The 17,758-nt window shown below is 42.4% G+C and overlaps 2 protein-coding genes across 2 annotated transcripts; both read right to left on the reverse strand.

Annotated features, from left to right (window-relative positions):
• Window positions 1–7,816: 7,816 nt before the first annotated feature.
• On the reverse strand, window positions 7,817–8,765 carry mat (materazzi). The gene has a single exon (XM_018099705.3). It carries the CDS (start codon window positions 8,723–8,725, stop codon window positions 8,009–8,011), a length of 717 nt encoding a protein of 238 aa, XP_017955194.1. The 5' UTR covers window positions 8,726–8,765; the 3' UTR covers window positions 7,817–8,008.
• Window positions 8,766–15,549: 6,784 nt separating this feature from the next.
• Window positions 15,550–17,238, reverse strand: LOC108650532 (glycoprotein-N-acetylgalactosamine 3-beta-galactosyltransferase 1). Its single transcript, XM_018099707.3, has 3 exons — window positions 16,525–17,238; window positions 16,073–16,442; window positions 15,550–16,006 (listed from the first exon to the last, which is right to left on the reverse strand). The coding sequence occupies exons 1-3, from the start codon at window positions 16,950–16,952 to the stop codon at window positions 15,794–15,796; spliced, it is 1,011 nt and encodes a 336-aa protein (XP_017955196.1). The 5' UTR covers window positions 16,953–17,238; the 3' UTR covers window positions 15,550–15,793.
• Between the last annotated feature and the right edge of the window lie 520 nt (window positions 17,239–17,758).

Genomic DNA, 17,758 nt, shown 5'->3' on the forward strand with positions numbered 1-17,758 from the left:
GCCGCCTCTATTTATGTGTGCCAAAGGAAAGCGAAATTAAAATCATTGTTTGTGTGTTGTGACGGCGTCGCTCTTGGAAATTTCATCCCCCAATTCGAGTCGTTGTCCTTTTAGCCCTCGCCGCTGCTGCCTCGCTGTGCCTCGTTCTGCCGCAGCCGACGCCTGGCGTTGGCGCTGGCAGCGACGCCGCCGCAAAGCCGGAATCTTTTGTTAGCAATCACACACATTAGTCACCCTTTTTTCCATTCAGCCAGCCAGCCAGACACACACACACAAATGCAGTTAGGCGCGGGGGGAGCAGCAGCAGTTGGCAGTGAAAGTCCTTTGCACTGTGCCCTGCCTGCACTTGGAGAAATCATTGTGTAGCTATTCTGTGTTGCAGCTGTGACTCAGGTTCCGAGCTGCCACGCACCTAAAAAGGACACGCGACAGGAACTGCAACACATGTTCGAGTCTGGCTTGCAAAAACTCTGATTCATGGAAATTTGGCAAGGCACAAAAGATCTTTTGGATCCGTTCTGTTGATCCTGGCAAACAGCTGATAGCCGTGAAACCGACGATAAAGGCGAAATGTGCGCACAACCAGAAACTCAATGGGCCAGAATGACCTAAAGTATGCGAGCTGCCACATTGTGTTGCCTTGTTGTGCAGGACTCTTAAACATCTGCGGCAATTGGAAGCATTTTCATGCTCAGCGGGCGCTAACTGGCGAGTAGGAAGAGTCTGTTGAAAACCCACGATCAACGCAATTATACCGAATCAAACAATTCAATTCATATCGTTCACCTGCCGAGATTTGTCGTGTAGCTTTAAATAAATTCAAAGAAGCTGAATGAGCATGATAAACACAGTACTAAATTAAGACAGGGCTCAGGCAGGAGCTCAACATTGAGCAGGAGACAACAAATACTGTGCTGTATATCCACTAATCGAACGATAAACTAAGTATAACACCGGTGTAGTTTGATCAGAGAGATGCACTGTGAGAACGTATAAGGACCGCAATTTCATTACAAACATAAATATCTTCTATAGGCAATCCCTTAGACGAATTGCCGCTCTTAATTACAATGTTCTAAGTCTAACTGAGTTCAATTAATATTTTTAGCATCCAAATAATAATTATTTAATCCAGCTGCCTTTCTGCGAAATTGCAGATAATAATTACTAATAATAATCAATTTAAATGAATAATGAATAAATTAACTTGGAACACGCATAAATCTCTTTTTATATATGCTTATCGCAATTTTGATTTCTCTTTTTCTCTTTACTTTCAGAAAATCTTAAAAAATGCATTTCCCATTACAACAAACACAGAACTTATATCCGATCCGATCACAGCATTTTATTTATTTATCAATTTACGAAGATACTTGCGAATACAATTATGAAAATTAAATTAAATAAAAATTGATCTGTTATCCATTAATATTTATAATATTTTATATACGTACAGTTTGTCGAGAAACACTTTACACACAATATGCAAATATAAAAGCCATTAATAACCATATGTATGTATATGTAGAGCTAAGTTTATTTTTATCTTTTTGCAACATTAAGCCAGAGGTATGATCGTAATGAATTTAATTGATGAGATTTATTAACAGTAAGAGTATTATAGTTTTACTAATGACACAGTGTATATCAATATTAACACAGTATAGTAAGATAATCACAAAAGACTCTTCTCGCGTCTACGCAAAATTTCTTCAGCATATTATTGTTTATGAAACATTACATGTGTAATTTCTCTGCGTGTATTTTTTTGGCCTTTGGTGCATTTTCAGGTTTTCATTTGGCTATGGCTCCGGCTCCGGCTGTGTCGACGACTTCAGCTCTGTTCCCGCTTTCGCTCCCGCACACAGGCAGCGACTCAGCCCTGCTGTAAGCTTGTCAAGTTTGCTTTTGGTGGGGTAGGCACATAGCGCACTCTCGCACACACACACACACACATACACACACAGATACAGACACAGCTTGGTTTGCTCAGCCACCACAAAGCGATTGTCAGAGTGCTTGGAGTGCGTGTGTGTGTGTGCGTGTGCTTTGCATTAATATAATCGAAATGCGACGCCGTTGCCGGCGCTGTCCTCGTGGTTGCCATGAAAGGGAATGCACTTTCGATTCCCCGTGAAGGGCTTTTGGCCGTACCGCTCGCACCAAACACAAATATGGCATATTATGTTCAATATGACGCCATTGTTGCTGTAGCTGACGCTGCTGCTGCTGCTGCTGCTGCTTCTGCTTCTGCTGTTGTTGTATTACGGTAGGCACGTGCGTGGCAATAGCAACGGCGCTGTCACCACCCCAATTGGGTTTAAAGTATTCCCAGAGCGACAGCAGCATTTGCTTTTGTCGATCGTGGCGGGGTGGTGACCCCTTCGTAGCAGGAATCTCTGTTTGCCATGCAGCTTAGAATTAATAGCACACGCACCGAGCGGGCCAGAGAACTGAGAACTGAAAGCCAAAAGCTGAGCGAAAAGCAATTCGGACAGAAGTGCGCCGGCCACGCGAGCAGCCGCCGCCCTGCGAAATTCCAACCCTGTTTGCAATCCCAAACCCAAATCGCTCATCAGTCAGTCAGGCTGTCATCTACAAATGCTGCGTTATTTCCAGCTAGAGTCGCACTCGCACCTCGATTCGGCGTATTCCTTTGACTGCTCGGATTTCTGCGCTCCAAGGCGCGCTTAGCTCAAATTCGCACTCAACAACACCCAGGACGACCCGAGATGACAGTGCTCCCCCGCCACAGTGTCGACTGGGCTACGCATTTTGTTGTTTGTCGTTTGTTGTTTGTTGTTTGTTGTTTGTTGCTTGCTCATTGCTAACCCTTAAGTGCATCTTTTTATGGTAATTTCAAGTGCAGGCCCAGCCCCAAGGCTGATGCATCTGTTATCGTCCCTGCCTCCCTACCTGCCTGCCTGCCTGCCCACCTTCCTGCCTGCTTGGCAATAATTAATGTTCGAAAATGCATCGTTTATGTGGCATAATGCATTCGCATCTGTGTGTCTCAAAAGGCTTTTCAGCCGCCGTGTACTTTTGCTTGGGCAGCTCCTCAAGGATGCTCCACTGTAGCACATGTTGCCATTGCCGCAGGCACACACACACACACCCAAGCCGCTCCCATCTGTACTCCACACCTCTCTGTCGAGGGGGGAGAGCTCGGTTGAGATGTAATTAAATTTTTGCTTTCATAATTTGATGCAATTTTCGTGTGCGGCACGCGAAAATTGAACGGAAACTGGCTGGGATTTGGTCATATACCCTAGATCTATGCAAAATGCGTGATAAAAAGGGTATATAGTAACAGACAATCTGCAGTCAGGCTCTTTCCAGTAGTACTTGTTTGAGCAAGAAATAATTCCTCAATGATTGCTATTGCTATAGCCAAGTTCATTAAGGCAGATACAATAAAAGTAGAAAATCTGTAGTCGAGCTTGCTTTGCTGATTATTAGCACTACCACTGCTATTGTTACAACTAATGCTATTGATAATACTAATACTATTCTTATACTAATATTATTGCTAATACTAATAATATTTATACTACTTAGTCAGACCCAAATCTGAATTTTTTCTTAATAAAAACTCAAGTATAATTTATTAATTAAATTGCATATTATTTACATATTCGGGACTCATAAAATTTAGCTGCTTCTTACTATTCTTATCACGAATTCTTGTGAATCATATAAGATATATATAAATTTTTTTCATATTTATTTAATATTTATTTTCGTGAATTAACTCCTTGTCCAATTTAGCAAAGAGTTTGCATTATATCATACGAATATATAAATTTTCCTAATGAATGAAGAACAAACCACATAAACACACACCATTTAAACACTTTCATTTTAGGGCCCAACACGAAATGACTTGAGAGATGACACTAATAAAATTAGGAAGTAGAAAATGAGAATGAAATAATTGTACAAGGTGGACTTGACCATGAGGGGGTTATTATTAATAATCAGTATAGCAACAATTTCTTTCTAGTTTTTCAAAGAGGTTCTCCATATATTGAACACGATAACATTGAAAACCCAGAAACCTTCCTAAAATCCGACGGGTATCAAGTATCTGATTCCACTGCTAAAATGGTAAACGATGACTGAACTAGGTTTTACTTTTATTTTTCGTTCACAAATTTGCAAATTCCGTCGGCATGTCAAAGCTGTGAGAGGGTATTTAGCAATCCGTCAGTGCCACACAGCTGACTTGAACTTTCTTTTAATTTCAGTGTGAATTGTTCTAATTGTTTTTCAGTTGATTCAAGTTTTTTTAATTCGAGTGCCATATGGAAGCCATTAGAACAGGTTCCCAGCTGGCTGCGCCGCACCAATTAACAGCGATTTGAGTGGAACTGGCGATTGTTAAGGGAGATTTAGTTAGTCGAGGCTTTGCCAGCTGACTAACCGCCTGCTGCAAAGTTTTTCAAAACAACTTTTTATTTTTAGCCCGACTTAGGTTTTTGAGCTTTTGACTAGTATTAAAGGCTTCACAGCTCACAACAATTTACCGAATTGGTGTGTAAAGTGGGATTCTATAAACAAAAGCAGAAAAATATTAAATTGGCACACTGTTGGAGAGAAGTAAATTTTCATAAAAGTTCTCTGATCCATTTACAAATACGTCCTTTAATATTCAATTAAATCAAAGTCCCATTTGGACAGCGAGTGTTTAATTAGGAGCGAGGCTGTATGGGCATGCCGAAATTTAAGTCAGGATAGGATTAAGGAATTTGCACTCTAATCCACGCCAAATACAAACAAAAGCGGCATGACTAACCCCCATTTGGGCAGGGCACAGCAAATTGGCCAACTTAATAGAGGAAGGCAGGAACAGCTCATGAGCAATAATAATTGTATACTAGATGTGCTCTATTCCTATTTGTATTGTATGGAATTGTGTGTGAGTCAAGGCGAAATGCATGCATTCATTTATTTACGCGCCGCAGGACACTCGCACACACACACACACACACACACACACATACGCATACATTCGTTCATAACTCGTCAAAGCGTTTTGCATGAGCGCGCAAAATGCGAAAAGGAAAAGCGCCGCAAAGAAAAAGGAAAACAATCACAATTCAGTTGGGTGTCGAAGTGCTTCGGGCACGCGACCATCAACCAACGTTGCTTTGTTGTTGCTGCTGTTGTTGTTGCTAATGCCCTTGCTGTGCACAGTCGTAGTCGCATAGTTGCTGGTGCATAGCGTCAATGCTACAAAGGGTCATTTTCCACATAGGCACACACATTGGCATGTGCGCCATGGAAATCACAATGCAAGGCACTGCAACCACCCGAACACACACACGCAGAAGCAAACACACGCACAAAAGTCGAACGGAATCGAAGCCCGAAAAAATGTAGCCAGGTGCATTTGCAAACACTAACCAAAATGTCGTAGGGTGCACACACACGAGCCAAAAGCAAACGCAGGCCGTAAACGTAAGCCAGCGCAGGACATTAACCGAGGGGGACGGGGCGGAACAGCGCAGCGCAACGAGCCCCTGCTTTACAGCTGAATATAAACCAGAGCTCTGGCGTAGCGCGATTCCGATTTCGATTCCGCGCTCTGAGGCTGTTGCTGATTTCGAAAGCGCTTTAAAAATTGTTTTAGGGCGCCTTTCGCTCTTTAGGGGTGGCTCGAACTGCAGCCGCATATATTCCAGAGTCGTATATCCGCATGTCACTCACAGTGCACACTGGGCTGGAGGGTGCGAACTGGGGTTGAGGCATTGCAGGGATCATATATATGTATGTATTTAAAAAATATATTTCATTTTTACCCCGCACTTATTGTCTACAATATAAAATTCCAATTGGACGCGTTTACCGCAAAAAAAGGGGCGAACCTTTTCAATTTTATTGCATTGTTATGCTTATGCTTGCATAAGGCATTTTCACTTTGTCACGAAATCTGTGACACACAGAAAAAACCAGCTCTGGTTCCCTAAAGTCAAAACATTGTGGATCAGCTTTGATCATGCTCAACTGAAAGCCTCCCAATGTATATTATATTATATTATATTATATACTTGAGACACACATCAACATTGGAATCCACCTATGTACAACTTTCTAGGCAACTTTCTACAATATTCATTAATTATTGAATGAATATATTTTGTTCTGCTTATCGAATTTATCCATTGAAACCATTTTGAATTTATTCCGAATTTTACCTTAACAACTACAAAATCCCATACTCGCATGGTAAATTTGTATAGTGTATCTGTAATTATAAACTTTAATATACTTTGATATTATAATAGAGTATGCCAATTATTGTAATATTACTGTATTTTGTAACGTGGTATCGCATTATAGTGTGTAAAATAGAAATGGTGTAGTATATTACTAAACAGAGTTTTCCTGTAAAAACTCTCTATATATATTAATTTCCTTCATATATATTATAATACTTCTCTAATAAAAGATTACTATATTTCCGCTTATGTAATGTAAAGTAATAATTCCCAGACATAAACTAAACAGATACAATCGACATATGAATATCGAAAAACACCTGCAATATTAAGAGTATAAAATATTCGTCAAGCTCAATTCTAGCTTTGGTTTGTTTAAATATTATGGTCGAGCCGGCACCGCCTAACAAGCAAAGATCCTGTGCAAGATTTGCCTTCGACGTTGGCAGAAGCATCGGCATTGAGGTAACCGAACCGAGCGTCGTCCTCAGCGTCAACGTCAACGTCGACGTCAACGTCGGCGTCGCTGCTGTGTGAAAATTGCACAAGTTGCGCTTCTGCTTTTGACAATAGCCTCACATTAACTAGTTTCCGCTGCAATTCCAATTCCGTAACCACCGCCGCTGCCCCCACCGCCTCATCGCGGCTCGTCCGCCACTTTTAATGAGTAACTGTATGCCAGAGCTGGGAACTGGGAACTGGGAACTCGCAACTGGCAACTGGCAACTGGCAACTGAGAAGTGACAACGGCCAACAGTGAACTTCATTACAAAAGCACCCCATTTGCGTTGGCCTGTGCTGCTGTGCCGTTTCCTGTTTGGTTTGTTTCAATTAAATCGCATGTGCGACCCACAGCACAAGCACAAGCACAAGCAGAAGCAATGGCAGGCCAGGAGGCCAGGCAGTGCAGGCAGGACATTGCTTGGCACATGGCTCATCTGTTACTTAATCATGGCATTGCCATGGATACCTCGGCCCCGCTGATGAGGGTGTGTGCCTGCACTCGCACGCTAATTCCACTGTCTATTTATGCAGCTTCAAGGATATGCCTGCAACTGATGACCCCTTACTCCAGTATTCTATTGAAGGGATTGTCTCTCCCAATGTCATTTTAAAGACATGAAATATCTGCACAAATATGTCACTCAGATATACAGATGGACAACTCACGGATAGTCACTTCTTATTTCAAAACCAACTATCAAATCTAAGCACAAGTAGCAGTTTCACATCAAATACAAATCACTCGTAATTAGGATACTTACTTGGAATGAGCTGGAACACATTGAATGTAATCTTTTGTGAATAACTTTTGTGTTTCTCACCGAATTTCAATGACATCCTAGGCATATGATCTACATATTTTATTGTATGTTTGACGAATTCTAAATCTCTCATTCGATCGACTCCGCCCATTGTCGTGTTATATACATATGTATACATATGTAGTTTATAGAATGTGACCCGTATCCTTCTGCCTGCTCAACAAATCCCTAATACCATATCATATATATCAATTCAAAGTATACAGAGCATTCAGTATTAATCTAAATTTTCATTCACTTCCATGCCTTAGATTAAAATTTACTCGATTAAATTAGCAATTATTAAAACATTTATTGATATTAGGTAGAATTTATACTTAGTAGTATAATATCAGAGTAAATTATATAATATCGCTTTATATATAGCATATAGATTATTCTGGAATACTGATACATAAGTATGGGGTCTTACAGTCCTCTCTTGTTTTCAAACTCATCTGCATTCATTAGCTATGGGCCCTAATAGAATCCATAATTGTAGTCGTAGTCGTAGGTTGGGATAACTGTGTCATTGCTCCAGCCCAGCTGATAGCGCAAGAATGAGTCCAAGCCGGCAACGTCAACACCCAAAGTCCGCAGTCGGTTGGCGAATGCTTTGGCCTGTGTCGTGGCCAGGAAGCGTTCGTAGACCGGCTTAAGGCCAACCACGCGCTGCCAGAACTCGCCGAACACGGCGCTCTGCTGGGCACTTGTCTCGAGCAGATTGCGAATGGCTGCCAGTGGATAGATGAATGAGAACTCCTGCCCGAAGCCGCCTATGCCGTTCACTGACTGCGCCCAGTGGGGGTACTTGTTGAGCACCTTGATCTCCAGCTCCAGGTCCTCGAACACCTTGAGTGAGCCGCCCGAGAGGATCAGCTGCTGGGACAGCCACTGCAGGAATTGACGCAGCTCTGGCTGATTCAGAAGCTGCATTCGCAGACGATACGTTGGCAGCGAGTTGATCTCCCGGATGAGTGCCTGGAACTCGGCATCGTTCAGCAGATAGGCCTGAACCAGGTGCTCGATCTGCTTATATGGCACATTCCGCAACACACTCCTCAGCTCCAAGTAGAAATTGCTTGCGGGTGCAGTGGGGTTGGCAACTGCTGCAGGTGCTGCCGGAGCGGGGGCGATTGCCGATAGTCCTGTGCCGAGGCAACAGATCGCGGTGAGAGCTATTGTAACGAAATGCATTCTATTAAACGTGCTAGTACTTTATACTGCCTGAAGCCGACCTAAGGGCTTTATATAGGTAGATGCTTATCTTGTCTTGTTTTGATTTCGCTGGCTGAGCATATTTGTTGTAAGAAATTTGATTTACATGACTCCGTTATCAAACCTTATCAGCATCAAGCGTTTGCTTTGCCAAAGCTTCAGACCACATGAATGTAGTGGGAATAGACAAAGTCTATTTGTCTGTCCCCCGATGCCAAGATAATCAAATTTACAGTCTTAGTCATCTGCTATAAGCAGCTGTTAGCCACTCATGTTGCTAGCCAAGAGCCAAACCGGATTTCTGAGAAATGAAAAGTGTGAATTGATTCACTGTTGGCCTTTTCATTGATAACTTCTTTTTATATATATAGAGTTTGTATTCACTTGCCACGAAATGTCTAGAACGTCAAGAATATCTATCATCGTACCTAAAGAGATAATGATAATAGTTTTTCCTGGGAGAAAGGTCTCACAATATTTATCCGATCAATCAAGCAATTCAATCTCGATATCCTGAAACCAATTGAAAATAGCAGATCAGGATATAATTATTCTATCAACATGATTGTAACAGCCACAAGGAGGCGTGACAGAGTATATTTATCTTTGAGCATGAAGACCAGATAGGGCATTTTGAACGCGTTGATCGACAAATTTGACTAATTCCATATCAATGTGATGGATAAAAAATTCGATTAGATGTTTTGTTTCCTACATGCTAATTATTTTCATGCATGGTTTCTTAAAAACAATTTAAACGGGATCCACTTGCTCAGGGTGTCTCATATTCGGGATCTTTTTATACCCTGAACCCATTGAAAATGGGAAATCAGGGTATAATAGTTTTGTTTTTTATTAATTTTTTTATTTATTTTTTTTTTAATAAGCTGTTTATTTACTAGTTGGCCAAAATATGTTTCTTATCAAAGTTCGACTCTTATTCGAAAAACATTTACTCATAGTTTGTTGATTTGCTAAAAGATAACTGTGCTTTGAAGACCGTAGAAAGTTCCACGCCATTACGTGGGCTTTTGGTTAGGTAAGATAAATGCAGCTTATAAGTTTATACAGCAAAATAGATTAAATATTTTCTAACAATGCTCAATTTAAATTTAGCCAATGAATAGCCGAGGGCTTTTCTCGTATAATTTGTTTTTTTCAAACTAACTCATATGCAAATTCCAGCAAATCAAACCCGACAAAAACATCATATTGTCTAATGAGTTCTAGATTCTGAAATTGGAAGCCCAACTTTTATGACATAGAATTTTGGCTACATTCGGCCCAGTCTCACCGCTAGGGCAATACTCATTAGTTCCAGTCGAAGGGACTTGTCGGTCGGTAAAGAGTTCGTTACGCTCGCGCATTAGAAATCTAGAAAGCAGGACGCAATTCGAGGCGAGCCCATTGCATGTGGCTAGTAACCACAGCGGCCCGGTCCCCTTGCGCACACAGATGGACGGATAACTAGGGAACTGGAAACGAGCTGTTTCAATGGGAGTTGCAGTTGCAACAGTAACAACTCGGATGGTCAGATTTTTAGATTTTTGGTGGCGTCGGCGCTCGAATTTGGACCAGATACATATATTGGATTTCATGCAAATTATGTGCATAGAATAGCAGCAACTAAATAACGGAGTGCTAGTCTAAATTGTATAGCACACACGCACACACACACACACACACACACACTCACGCACGAAGTGGCATGCATATGGATTGATGCCACCCCAAATGTTGTTTTGGGCCGACCAACAGGGGGTTGATTTTTGGACTCTCGGGCAATAGCATAAGCATTTTTCGGCCAAGGGCGATCGCAGCCCTCGAATGCCAAAGGGGGCAGCAGAAACCAACGGCAGCTGCAACACTCACGTACATGCACACACACAGATACACGCGCACACACATGCAGTGCTTGGATAAATCATGTGTAAAGGTATTTTGATTTTTTACCCCGACGCGATAAGCGAATTGCAGCAGCTGCCGATGCGGGCAGCGGCGGCACAACTTCAGATGGAAAATCGACAACGAACATCAAAAAAATCAAACAAATTACACAGCGAATGGTCATAAAAAGAGAGACTATTTGGATATTTGTTGCCATGTAAACTATGTTAGGAAGGAAAACAAGAGCGACTACAAATTTTTAATTGATTTGGCATGCTTCAATTTAACGCTTGGCTGCCACTTCCTTTGCAGCGCGAGTCCTTTTTGCATACACGTGCACGGGTCCTTTAATTGCCCGTTTTTAGTTGATTGTAATTTTCAATATTTTTGTGTATGAAAACGAGGAAAAGGAAAATGCAGTCCCCGCTCTGACAATCGCTTCCGCTTTACAACACGCCAATGACTCACAGCGCTCGGAACTCCTGATGTCCTTCACAGAGACTTAAGCGACGGAACTGCGAGGCGGTGACGTTGACGGCGCCGTCGGACGATGGCGCAATGAACGTCGCCTTGTCAGCGCAAGTCCAGATCCTGCTACAGGTACCACACATACACAAGTACATACCTTGCTTTCAGTCAGAGTCTCTTCCTCATTCCCAATTGGAGTAGCTGCCTTGGCACACGTCGCGGCTGAAAGAAACCCTCGACTGTCTTGGCTGCTTTTGTTTAGGGGTTGCTGGCGGCAGAGCAGTGGAAATCCTTATAAGAAACATTCCGAAGGAAGCGAAGCAACACGTTCAAGACATTGTTGAGTCACCGCAGCCCCTTTTTGCGGCGGCATTTATGTGCTTCGCTGCCGACCCTTCTCAGTTTCAGTTTCAGTTCCAGTTCCAGTCTCGGTTTCGGTTTCAGGCTCAGGCTCAGGCAGAGCCGCTGCTCGGAGCCGCCTTTCTTATAGGAACTGCAAGGTGCCAGCCCGCCTTTGTGAGGTGCTCGCTCAGCTTGCCCTTTTGGGTTTTCATTCAACTTTCGTCACTTAATTGAGTTGCGGCGCCGCAAGAAAAAAAATGAAAAGGGAATGAAATAATAAAAGGCAAGGAATAGGGCGAACGCAAAAGGGGCAATTCCTTTGGCTGGAAAGTGCCAATTGTAGGTTTCACTTTAGGCAGCTACAAATTGAAATGCCCGCAGAGAGTCCCTGGCGCTGGCTTTTTATCCATGTGCCTTTTGCTCAGCCATTGTCTTCGGCGTCCTCACCTTGAGTGTAGTTCCTTTTTATGCTTGCTCTGCACCAGGGAAGCCATTAAATTGATTATAAAAAGTCTTCGAAATGTGTAAACACAATGTCAGACAGCTTGTCGCCAGAGCGAGAGTCTTGAGCAAGGACACGCTCTCACTGCCTCTTCCTCTCTTTCCATCTCTCTCTCTCCCTCTCTATCTCTTCGATTCGCTTTGTCAGCTAAGGAATGCTACTAATTACATGGGCGTTGCGGAGCCTGCCGAGGAGGACTCGTATGCGGATTGTGACTTGGGTCTTAAGCAGCGAATGATTCCAACAATGTGCGCAGTAAGCGACAACTTAAGGGTTTATCAATGGCAATAATGGAAACGGCAAGAGCTAAAGTGGGGGGCGTGCCGAGCTGCTTGAAGAAGGACGACATTTGAGTACTGGAGAGGGAGGTCCTTGCACACTAAGCGTGGGCAATTATTGGGCTAGCTTTAAGGTTGCCTTAAGCGTCCTGTTAACAGTTTCATGGGCAAAATGATAGCTGTTGTCATTTAAAGAAAGATTTTGATGAGATTTCTCTCGATTGCTCACGCCTCATCAATTAATTCAACTAATCAATTCCTTTGAAATTCCGTTGCTATCTCACCGCAGCAACTTCAACGGGTGCCGCGTGGCAGGCAGCTGCTAGCAATCCGGCGGAGAAATCTGTCATGCTGTTGTTCATGTCTAGGACCAATTCCAGGTACGTAGTCATTTGCATGTTCACGGCTTGTTGGCCAGCACACGTGTTCGATTCTACACGGACTTTGGCTTATTTACATGAGGGGCGGGGAGGGGGTCGAGTAGATAAAGCTCGGCACCAACTGTTCCATGTCTGTCATGCATGTATTTATTTATTTATGCAAATATGGAAATTAAGCTAACAAACTGCGCGGCGGGCGCTGCGCAAGCGCAAGCCGAACGAGAGAGCGCGGGTAGAGTTAGGGGCGCATGGCACGATCCAGAACACGTTCCAAAGGCAACCCCCGGTTAGATAACGGCACACACACACACGCATAGACACATACAGGCAGCTCGTAAATGCGTTTTTACATAACATTTACGGCTCGACTGCACTTGGGCTTTGTCCGTGTGGCAGCTGCCGGCGCTGGCTTTGCCAAAAACGAGTTTATCCTTATCCAAGGCGCGGTCCATGGTCGGGCCGAGGCTCGCGTGCCACCAGCCCCTTACCGGCTCACCCCATTGCGACACACCGTGGCATTTGTGCTGCAGTTTCAGCTCATTTCGATGCTCATAAATAACGACAATGGCGGCGCGGATGCAACAGAAACTCGAATAATAAAAGCAACCGAGATCCCCAGGTATTTTTCACGTGTTTGGCACGTTTCACTCGATTTTCCGGTTCTCGATTCCCATTCGGCATTTGTTCCTCAGACCTCTAATCCTCTGAGGCGGTCGGGGAACGGAGAGCGGCGCACGCGGCACGCGCCCGTCCTCTTTGTGATAAATTGGGCTTTAAAGCAGGGGTCCACGGCCGAATCCAGCCAACTCCATTGATAAATTGCCAAAGCTGTGCCAATGGACAGCCAAACTTTAGGTTTCCCTCTCCCTCTCGTACGTCCCTCACCTCCTCTCCCTTCTGTCTCCACATGGCAACATGCAATTGTTTGCTACATTGTCAAATAAATCTTAGTTCCGGCTGCGAGTCTCTTGTTTTATTTACAAAGTCGGCCAATTACATTAAGTTCACTGATACGCCTATATCATTTGTCAAAGTCGGCAGATACACAGTGTTTGCTGTGTGATATTACGTATATGGACTTGACAATAAATAAATATTTATATATACCTTTCATTTATTTATCTTTATATAAGTAGATACAAGTAAATAAATATAATCCGACTGATGCATCTATATTTACATACATATACATAGATATATCTATATGTAATACAAATTTGTCTTACACACGTAGCACACAAATATACATGCATGCATATGTACACACATACATGAATACATTCATAAATACATAATACATACACACATCATACATGCATACCTAACATATAAACATTCCATATCCATTCCATATGGAGTCCCGATATACAGTGGACTCCCAAGTAAAACGCACCCAGAATATATTTTCGGAATACATGGCTATACGATTTATCAAGATTTTTATTTGAAGAGGCTTAACGAAACTCGATTTTAAATATTTATATAGTTTGATTCAGTTTGATTTATTCAGAGTAAACTCTTTTTCGGGTAGAACTGATATGATTGTTGATGGAGTGACTTTAATCTGTTTTGCCACGTCAATTGAATCATCCTCAGCTGTTGAGAGATTGATGGGGTCTTATGCGTACGTTTACTTCATAAATCGACTTAACACGTGTACAGAACAAAGCGATAACATTGGAAAACTGGAAAATTCCCACATTTTTAATAACATAATGGTATCATATTTCTCTGCAAAACTAAGAAGTTTCGGTATGCACTACGAGTCGCAATTATTTATGCACATATGTATACATGTGAATACATATACATATATTAATAGACATGGGTATTTACTTAAAACTTACATATATTTATAGATATGCACATATCTGCATTAATTTATATGTATGTATGTACATACGTATGTATGTACACCGACTTCTCATATACTCACATACATATGTATGTAGCTACAAATATGTTCATTAAAATAAATATTTTCGTGCATGAACACATACAAATGTATGATGTATCTACACGCTTGCCGAAATATATTTTCATATGCATTCCGCACAGGAACTATATGTGTAATTCTGATCTTTGAATATATAAAATATTCACATTGTAGTTCATATACAATATACATATTTACATACATATTTACACGTATATATTTTAACACAATCTTGACTGGTCCAAGCTTTCATACTCCTTTCAAAGACCTAAGATAAACAAGTAAGAAGACTCTAGTCGAGACTGCTCGCTTAGGAGATAACCTGAACCCTCCAATCTTATATTCTAATCGCTCTGCACTTCTTTTAGGCGCGCTCTGATAAGTGCGCAGTAAGCAGCGACTGCGCTTGGGTTACTCTGCAGTGCGGGCGATATTATATGAATATATTTGCTGACTAATTTAATTTCTAGACGTACAGTCTTAATGAAACTTTCAGAACTTAATCATTATGTTCAAGTGTATTTACATTCCAAAGCTCAAGTCTCTAGTACTTGAAGTACGCCTTTTACAAAGGTGAGTGTGAGGGGTGGATTTAGGCGTGAGGGGTAAGTTACAACATAAATCGAAACTATATAAAATAGACATAAGTCTGTAGAAGATATAATTAATTAACTAGCTTTCGATAAGGTTTTAATCGATAAAAATATCGGGAGTAGTTATCGATTTTTAGTGATAAACTTGATGTTCGCGTGATATACACGGAACTAGGAAACAAAATTTCAAGAGTCTAGCTCTTATATCTTCGTTCATACATACGGACGGACGTCTGCCCGTTACATACATTTCAGGGTATAAAGAGTGAGGTCACTGCATATCTCCTCTTGGTATATAAAATTTTATGTATTATAGGAATCGCGATTGCGCTCCTTGAATCGATAATCCGCAAGTTGATTCATCTCCTACAGATCGAACTATGTATAAATATTATGACATGGTCACTGAATTTAAACTTAAATTTAATCACTTTCAAAGCGCGAACGAGTATTACGCAGTCGGCATTACATGTCTTTTTGCAACATTTACAGTCAGCACAGAATATGATACATATGTACATACATACATATGTACATACATGGAATTAATTAATCGCACTTAGGATTATTGATTTCATTTACAACTAATTACTCGAATTCCTAGCTGAACAACGAGACGTAATTCTTGCTATTGATACTTGACAATGTTTTAGCTGAGTTCTCAACTAAGTGGCACCGTTTGATCCGTCACTTGTTGATTCCAGAATTCAAGCTTTTGCTCCATCTGCTCAGAGGTGAGTTTTGTTGGCAGCACAGTCGGCTTCTCCGGCAGTCCCAGGGCTCGGAGATGGTACAAGAAGAACTCATACCTATCATAATCATGCATTTTGGTGTAGTGGAAACTTATGGCCGTCTCGGCACAGCAGTCGCTCATCTGTGAATATGAAATGCAATTACAGTAATCTATATTAATTCAATCCCAGCTGAGAGGAGGGCATACATTCGGCGTAAAGTAGGAGTAAGTCGTCAGCCAAGTGCCGTTTTGAATGCTCGGCATCAAGTGCCTGGGATGAAGGGGTAGGAATCTCTCGCGGCCATGCTCATCCCTGGAGTCCCCGGCGGTTACGCCCACATTTAGCAAGCAGTAGCCAATTTGTCTGTCCTCTGAATAGGTATTAAGCGGACAGAATTTTGTGTTGTTCAGCGCGAAGAGGTTCAAGCGACGCAGTGCATCGCGACTGAGCACATAGCCAGCACCGCCGGACATGTAGCCATGCGGATATGAAGTGCGAAATCGATAGCCGAAGAAGACAGCCGCCTCCGGGTCGAACGGGTAGAGGAACATTCTCAGATTCTCCATTATCACATAGCTGAGAGAAATGCAGTCAGCAGTCAACAGTCAACAGTCAGCAGAGCAGAACAATTGAATGCCGTAGGTTATGCGCCACTTACGTGTCGTCGTCCGCCTTGAGAAACCAGTCATAATCCTCCACGAAATGCTCGTAAGCATAGGCGAACCCCGCCCGCACCTTGCTGTACAGGTTGTCACGGCTCTCCGACACATTCAGATTCACGGCGCCGAGCGCGTCGTCGTCTTCGCTGCTCATAAAGATCAGCTTGTTGCAGCGCGAGCCCCAGGTGGAGAGAACCTTAGCCGCCTTGGTCTTGTGGTGAGCTGGCATGGTCAGCACCAGGCAGAGCACACGTGCCTCATGAAACAGCCAATCCGCCGGCGACGGCCTGGTGCGAGACGCATCTGTGTCGACCGCAACAACCGTGCTCTCATACTCCTCACCCGTAAGCGTCATGTAGTCCCACAGCTCGGTCAGCTGCATGCCCACAATCAGGCCCAGCGCCAGACACAGCATATTCCGAAACATGCCGCCCGACCAGCCCGCACATTTGCCGAAACTTTCAACTTTGGGCCGTACGAAATCTTCTCCGAGCGAAGTGCCTCTGCATTCAGGTGCCTCGCGACTGATCGCTCAGCTCGAAAACGGTCTCCAAATAAGTGACTCTTGCACAGCCGTGGGCTAAAAACGAGTTTTGATTTGGTTTGGCTTGTGAATCGCATAACAAATGAATTACAATGCTCTGAAGACGTTCGCCGACTAAATTTAACAAACTCTTCTCTGCTCCATTCCCTTTCCAAGTCCAAGAATAGAGGAAACGCCGTAAGCTTATTGAAGTGCGAACCATACATAGAACGTAAGTAGCAGCTTGACGTAACGAACTTCTCTTTTAATAATGTTGAATATTTTACACTCTTATGTCACACTTGCTCTATGGTGAAAACGGTGAGCTTTGCGTTACAATTTGAGGTTGACTCAAATATTCAAATAAATAAATATGGAATGTAATAGAAGTCCAAATCGATAACGAAATTGTTGCAATATATTTTCGACAAACCTTTAAGCTATTAAGCAGAAACCTTGAATGAGTCGATTCTATTTCATTTACCCTCCGTTTTATATTCAATGTAATATATAGTCTATACAAGGCACATTGTATTATTCATTCATCTTGTTGATTTCGAAAGAGTATTCAAGATTCGGCCTTTCAATAAACCACCATACACATTGCTTGCTATTTTGAGAACCGGTTTTGAGCGTCTTCGTGCCGTGTTGTTTTTGACCTACACACCTGAATCTGTTAGCGACTCTCTTAGCTTGTCTCATTTCACTTT

This window comes from Drosophila navojoa, chromosome 4 (assembly GCF_054131105.1).
Source record: "Drosophila navojoa isolate 15081-1374.11 chromosome 4, UAZ_NAV_1.0, whole genome shotgun sequence".
In the NCBI taxonomy this organism is placed as follows: domain Eukaryota; kingdom Metazoa; phylum Arthropoda; class Insecta; order Diptera; family Drosophilidae; genus Drosophila; species Drosophila navojoa.

Coding starts and splice junctions, on each gene's coding strand:
- mat (XM_018099705.3), bottom strand. CDS start 8,725: ATGCATTTCGTTACAATAGCTCTCACCGCGATCTGTTGCCTCGGCACA.
- LOC108650532 (XM_018099707.3), bottom strand. CDS start 16,952: ATGTTTCGGAATATGCTGTGTCTGGCGCTGGGCCTGATTGTGGGCATG. Junction 16,443..16,524: donor CTCAAGGCGGACGACGACAC/GTAAGTGGCGCA, acceptor CATTTCTCTCAG/CTATGTGATAATGGAGAATC. Junction 16,007..16,072: donor ACTCCTACTTTACGCCGAAT/GTATGCCCTCCT, acceptor TCATATTCACAG/ATGAGCGACTGCTGTGCCGA.